Raw genomic sequence first — 6919 nt, forward strand, 5'->3', positions numbered from 1 at the left:
TCCCCACCCCAACCCCGCAAGATGTCCCAGACCTGAGCTGGAGGGCAGCTTTTCATTCCTGCTCGCTCGCCGGCTCCTCCTTCCATGACACTTCCTCCTCCCTCTTGTGCTTCTTCTTTTTCTTCTTGTGATGCTTCTGGCTGAGCTCCTCCGCTCTGGGCTCAGAGGACTCCCCTTGCCACTGCCCCTCTCCTCCTTCTCCGGGTGGCCCAGAGGGGGCTTCCAGCTCCCCCCAACCCCCCAGCTCCTGCTTCACAGAGCTGGGCTCCAGCGACGCTGTCCCCCGTTCCTCCTCGGCTTTCTCCCTCTTCTTCTTTTTCTTCTTCTTGGGAGGGCTAAGCTCAGGCTCCTCTTTGACTTGTGACAGGCAGGCCTGGGGGCAGCCCCCCAGGCTGCTCAGCTCCCTCCCCAGCTCGGTCTCGAGGCAGGCAGAGCCCACCAAGGCTGTCGGCTCTGCAGCTGCCTCCTCTTCATGCTTCCGTTTCTTCTTATGCTTGTGTGCAGCCTTCCCCCCTGCCTCGGGGCTGCCGTTACCCCCTATGTGGGACCTGGGCTCAGCCTCCCCGGGTGCCACTACCATTTCTTCCTCCTCTTCTTTCCTCTTCTCCTTCTTCCTCTTCTTGCTCCTGCGCTTCTCTTCCCCAGCCCCTTCCTCGGGGGCTATCTCCTCTCGCGCCACCAGCCCTTCGGAAATTGCCTCCAGACCTCGACTCTCCCGGGACCCCTCTTGCTTCACCAGGGGGTGCTCCTGGGGGTCTGCCACCCTCTCGAGGGTCCGCTTCTTTTTCTTCTTCTTCCGGGGGTGCTCCTCGGCAGCTCCCTGCATGGGAGGGGGCCGCTTCGGACAGCCCCCAAAAGGCAGGAAGCGCTGCTTGAGGCCTTCAGGGATCTGGGGGGCTGGTCTGGCTGCCACAGGGAAGAGGGGCTGGTTGGCACTGGGGTCTCCATACCTCTCGCAAAAAGTCAGGGAGCTGCTGAAAGGGGGTGCGCAGGTGAGGAGGTCCAAGTGGCCCGAAGGGACGAGCAGGCGGGCACTGCTGCCCCGGTCCCCTGGAGTCGCTTGGACATGGTAGACTTTCTGGGTCCCGTCTGACTGCGGCGCCTTCAGAATCTGGAAGCCCACGAGGGGCACGGCGTGGCCTTCGAGGCTGCGGGGCAGGAACCAAGGAACATGTTGAGAGAGTTAGCCATGGAAGAGAATGCAGATGCATTTCCACACAGATGCAACAAAGTATTCATAAAGAGACCATATAACACCGGTCTTGAAAGACCTACACTGGCTCCCAGTACGTTTCCGAGCACAATTCAAAGTGTTGGTGCTGACCTTTAAAGCCCTAAACGGCCTCAGTCCAGTATACCTGAAGGAGCATCTCCACCCCCATCATTCTGCCCGGACGCTGAGGTCCAGCTCCAAGGGCCTTCTGGCGGTTCCCTCATTGCGAGAAGCAAAGCTACAGGGAACCAGGCAGAGGGCCTTCTCGGTAGTGGCCCCCTCCCTGTGGAACGCCCTTCCAGCAGATGTCAAAGCGATAAACAACTACCTGACATTCAGAAGACATCTGAAGGCAGCCCTGTTCAGGGAAGTTTTTAACGTGTGATATTTTACTGTATTTTTGGGTTCTATGGAAGCCGCCCAGAGTGGCTGGGGAGGCCCACCCAGATGGGCGGGGTAGAAATAATAAATTATTATTATTATTATTATTATTATTATTATTATTATTATTTATTTAAAATGGATTATTTTACAGGATGTTGGTTGCACAAGCGAACGCTTTATTTGCAGAACCTGGGAACAACCAGACCTGCCCTGTACACTCGTACGCAGACTGTTCCCACTCCTCCCCAAGGAAAAGAGCGATGGGGGGGGGGGTACTGCTGGTTTTGACCTACAAAGGCGTACACAGCTCAGGACCCCAACACCTCAAGGACCACCTCTCCCCATGTGAACCAGCCTGGACCCCGCAACCATAATTCAAGGCCTTTCTTTGTGTTCCCCCTCAATGAAAGGTCCACAGGGTGGTGACACGAGAACGGGGCCCTTTCAGTGGTGGCTCCTCCTGGCATCATTACTCTATATCTTCTGGCAGGCACCAGAAAAAAACATTCCTTTTTAACCAGGCCTTTGACTTTTAAGTCTCTATGGCCTTTTTGCATGGATGGGACGCTTTAGTGTAAAATAAATACGGTCAAACCTTGGTTCCCGAACGGCTTAGTTGCTGAACAAATCAGCTCCCAAACGCCATAAGTGTTCTGGTTTGCAAACATTTTTGGGAAGGTTTTCAAACGGTTTTGGGAGTCGAACCGACTTCTTGAACGGATTACGTTCGAGAACCAATGTACCACTCTAAATAAATTACATCATTGTCTTTTAGATTTTTTCAAAAGTTGGTTTTGAGGTATATATGTGATTGCTTAAAATACGGCAAGTCGCTTTTGAGCAGCAAAAAAAGGTGAATAATAAATGCAATTAACAATAATAATACCCCCATCTTAAGGCAGCCTTCTCCAACCCGGTGCCCAGGACTACAACTCCCCTTGGCTGAAGCCAGTGTGGCCCTGTGACGCTGAGGCTGATGGGAGTTGTAGTGCAACACACCTGCAGGGCACCAGGTTGCGGAAAGCTGACCTGAGGCTTCCGTAGCTCACTCATGCTCACGTGCACACAAACATGCCTACCTCTCAGGGCTGAAGTTAGCGGGGGCTCTGATCAGCACCAGCTTCTTCGAGGGGCTCCGGAGCGACTCAGGGCTGAGAGGCGGCCCAGGGGCAAACGGGCTGGCAGCGAACTCCTCCGGGCACTCAAAACGCAACGGTCCTGGGGGAGGGGAGAGATTGGAGAGGTCAGTAAATAGCCCCCAGTATTATGGCAAGTAAGGGACGCGGGTGGTGCTGTGGGTTAAACCACAGAGCCTAGGACTTGCCGATCAGAAGGTCGGCAGTTCGAATCCCCGCAATGGGGTGAGCTCCCGTTGCTCAGTCCCTGCTCCTGCCAACCTAGCAGTTCAAAAGCACGTCAAAGTGCAAGTACAGTGGTACCTTGGGTTACATACGCTTCAGGTTACATACGCTTCAGGTTACAGACTCCGCTAACCCAGAAATAGTGCTTCAGGTTAAGAAGTTTGCTTCAGGATGAGAACAGAAATCGTGCTCCGGCGGCGCAGCGGCAGCAGGAGGCCCCCATTAGCTAAAGTGGTGCTTCAGGTTAAGAACGGACCTCCAGAACGAATTAAGTACTTAACCTGACATACCGCTGTTGATAAATAGGTACCACTCTGGTAGGAAGGTAAACGGTGTTTCCGTGCGCTGCTCTGGTTCACCAGAAGCAGCTTAGTCCTGCTGGCCACATGACCCAGAAGCTGTACGCTGGCTCCCTCGGCCAATAAAGCGAGATGAGCACCACAACCCCAGAGTCGGTCACAACCGGACCTAATGGTGAGGGGTCCCTTTACCTTTACTATTAAGGCAAGTTCTTAAAGAAATGGGAGTGCCTGATCACCTCATCTGTCTCCTGAGAAATCTCTATGTGGGACAAGAAGCTACAGTTAGAACTGGATATGGAACAACTGATCGGTTCAAAATTGGGAAAGGAGTACGACAAGGCTGTATATTGTCTCCCTGCTTATTTAACTTATATGCAGAATTCATCATGCGATGGGCTGGATGAATCCCAAACTGGAATTAAGATTGCCGGAAGAAATATCAACAACCTCAGATATGCAGATGACACAACCTTGATGGCAGAAAGTGAGGAGGAATTAAAGAATCTTATAATGAGGGTGAAAGAGGAGAGCGCAAAATATGGTCTGAAGCTCAGCATCAAAAAAACTAAGATCATGGCCACTGGTCCCATCACCTCCTGGCAAATAGAAGGGGAAGAAATGGAGGCAGTGAGAGATTTTACTTTCTTGGGCTCCATGATCACTGCAGATGGGGACAGCAGTCACAAAATTAAAAGACGCCTGCTTCTTGGGAGAAAAGCAATGACAAACCTAGACAGCATCTTAAAAAGCAGAGACATCACCTTGCCAACAAAGGTCCGTATAGTTAAAGCCATGGTTTTCCCAGTAGTGATGTATGGAAGTGAGAGCTGGACCATCAAGAAGGCTGATCACTGAAGAATGGATGCTTTTGAATTCTGGTGCTGGAGGAGACTCTTGAGAGTCCCATGGACTGCAAGAAGATCCAACCTCTCCATTCTGAAGGAAATCAGCCCTGAGTGCTCACTGGAAGGACAGATCCTGAAGCTGAGGCTCCAGGACTTTGGCTACCTCAGGAGAAGAGAAGACTCCCTGGAAAAGACCCTGATGTTGGGAAAGATGGAGGGCGCAAGGAGAAGGGGACGACAGAGGACGAGATGGTGGGACAGTGTTCTCGAAGCGACCAGCATGAGTTTGACCAAACTGCGGGAGGCAGTGGAAGACAGGAGGGCCTGGCGTGCTCTGGTCCAGGGGGTCACGAAGAGGCGGACACGACTAAACATCAGGGAGACCTTGCAGGCCCTTTGGCATCAGGACCACCGGCCCCCTCTGCAATTCGCCCTCCGCAGGTACACTGCCCTTGCACATGGAGGCTCCACTCCGCTCCCACCCTCCCCGCAGCTGCCTCGCCCCCTTCTTAGGCTCCTTCTGGGAAACGGGGGCCGAAGAACCTGCTCGCCCACCCCCCACCCCCAGCTCACCCTCCGGGGCTCCGCTCCGGCCGCCCCGCACCTCCATGGCTGCAGCGCCCACGTGGAGCTCCTGGCAGCCCCAGCCGCTTCCGGGTTCTCACCGGAGGGGGGAGGCTCTTGGTACGCTCCACGCTCTCAGGCACTCTCGACTGGGTGACGTCAGCGGCGTCCCCCGGACAGAGCACAATGGTACCTTCCCAGCCCTTAAAGGGGAAACGAGCTCGTCTTTTCCCTTTGTTTTTTGTCCGCCGACATCAATGGGATTTTTCTATAGAGATCTGCCGTTGTTCCAAATGGGGGCTGGCACAGGGGGATTTAGCAGGAGGGCAGCGCAAGGGATGGGGAGGGACGGTCAGTGCATCTGGCTGCTAACCAGAAGGTTGCTGGTTCGAGGCCAGCCAGGGACAGCTGTGGTGGTCAATATTTCTGCCTTGCAGCGGGTTGAACTAGATGACTCCGGGGGAGCCCTTCCAATTCTGCAATTCCATGCTCCTGAGTCGATGTGCTTAGGATTGGGTCTTCTCCGTGCGTCGTCGCCCCCCCCCCCGCTTTTTCAGGCCTCTTAAATTATACAGTGGTACCTCGGGTTACACACGCTACAGGTTACAGACTCCGCTAACCCAGAAATAGTGCTTCAGGTTAAGAACTTTGCTTCAGGATGAGAACAGAAATCGTGCTCCAGCGGTGCGGCAGCAGCAGGAGCCCCCATTAGCTAAAGTGGTGCTTCAGATTAAGAACAGTTTCAGGTTAAGAACAGACCTCCGGAACGAATTAAGTACTTAACCCGAGGTACCACTGTATAAGCGAGTTGGAGAAACTCAGAGGTGCTTCATTCCCCTTTGAGCCCCCGGATATATTGCTGCTGGCTGGGGCATCCATATCAACAGAGTTAAGGTTGCAGCTTTTGGGGCGAGCCTAGGACTTGCCAATCAGAAGGTCAGCAGTTCGAATCCCCGCGACGGGGTGAGCTCCTGTTGCTCAGTCCCTGCTCCTGCCAACCTAGCAGTTTGAAAGCACGTCGAAAGTGCAAGTAGATAAATAGGTACCACTCCAGCAGGAAGGTAAACAGCGTTTCCGTGCGCTGCTCTGGTTCGCCAGAAGCGGCTTAGTCACGCTGGCCACATGACCCGGAAGCTGTACGCCGGCTCCCTCAGCCAGTAAAGCGAGATGAGCGCCGCAACCCCAGAGTCGGCCACGACTGGACCTAATGGACCACATAACACCGGTCTTGAAAGACCTACATTGGCTCCCAGTACATTTCCGAGCACAATTCAAAGTGCTGGTGTTGACCTTTAAAGCCCTAAACGGCCTCGGCCCAGTATACATGAAGGAGTGTCTCCACCCCCATTGTTCTGCCCGGACACTGAGGTCCAGCGTCAAGGGTTTTCTGGCGGTTCCCTCACTGTGAGAAGTGAAGTTACAGGGAACCAGGCAGAGGGCCTTCTCGGTAGTGGCGCCCGCCCTGTGGAACGCCCTTCCAGCAGATGTCAAAGCGATAAACAACTACCTGACATTCAGAAGACATCTTAAGGCAGCCCTGTTCAGGGAAGTTTTTAATGTTTGATATTTTAGTGTATTTTGGTTTCTGTGGAAGCCGCCCAGAGTGGCTGGGGAAACCCAGCCAGATGGGCTGGGTACAAATAATAAATTATTATTATAATGGTCAGGGGTCCCTTTACCTTTAGTTTAGAAAAAAGGCGAGGAAGAGGCAACGTGATAGAAGTTTGCAGCATTATGCACAGCATGGAGAAAAAGGAGAGAGAAACGTTTCTCTCCCTCTCTCAGAACAGTAGAACCCATGGACATCCCATGAAGCTGAACATCAGAAGATAAAATGAAGTTGTTGGACTGCAAAAACGAAGAGCGTATGGTTAAACTGCAGAACTCCCTCCCACAGGAGGCTGTGATGCTTCTGAATCCCAGTTGCTGGAAACTGCAGGAGGGGAGAGTTGCTTTTGTGCTCGGATCCTTCTTGTGGCATCTGGTTGCCACTGTGAGAACAGGATGCTGGTCCACATGGGCCCTTGGCCTGATCCAGCAACCTCTTCTCATGTGCTTATGTTCTTAAATGCAATAATAAGCTCAAAATCAATTCAAGTGGGTTAGTTATTTACTATTTAAAGTTCGTGTTCAGCCAGGCTTCGTGGCCAAAGCGAAGCAGAGAGGCTGATACTTTTGCAGTGTGTGCTTGTGGGTGATGCATGAAGATCCCGATCAGCTCTAGTGAACAGGGTCGTGACCCTTGGTTAA

General features: G+C 53.0%; 1 protein-coding gene across 1 annotated transcript; it reads right to left on the reverse strand.

The window, feature by feature from the left end:
• Window positions 1-52: 52 nt before the first annotated feature.
• On the reverse strand, window positions 53-4762 carry POLR1G (RNA polymerase I subunit G; the record flags this gene model as incomplete). The annotated part of the gene is made up of 3 exons (XM_083512581.1): window positions 4679-4762; window positions 2677-2815; window positions 53-1148 (listed from the first exon to the last, which is right to left on the reverse strand). The coding sequence occupies exons 1-3, from the start codon at window positions 4713-4715 to the stop codon at window positions 53-55; spliced, it is 1272 nt and encodes a 423-aa protein (XP_083368707.1). The 5' UTR covers window positions 4716-4762.
• Window positions 4763-6919: the final 2157 nt, after the last annotated feature.

This window comes from Podarcis liolepis, assembly GCF_965112155.1.
Source record: "Podarcis liolepis genome assembly, chromosome: 7".
NCBI lineage: Eukaryota > Metazoa > Chordata > Lepidosauria > Squamata > Lacertidae > Podarcis > Podarcis liolepis.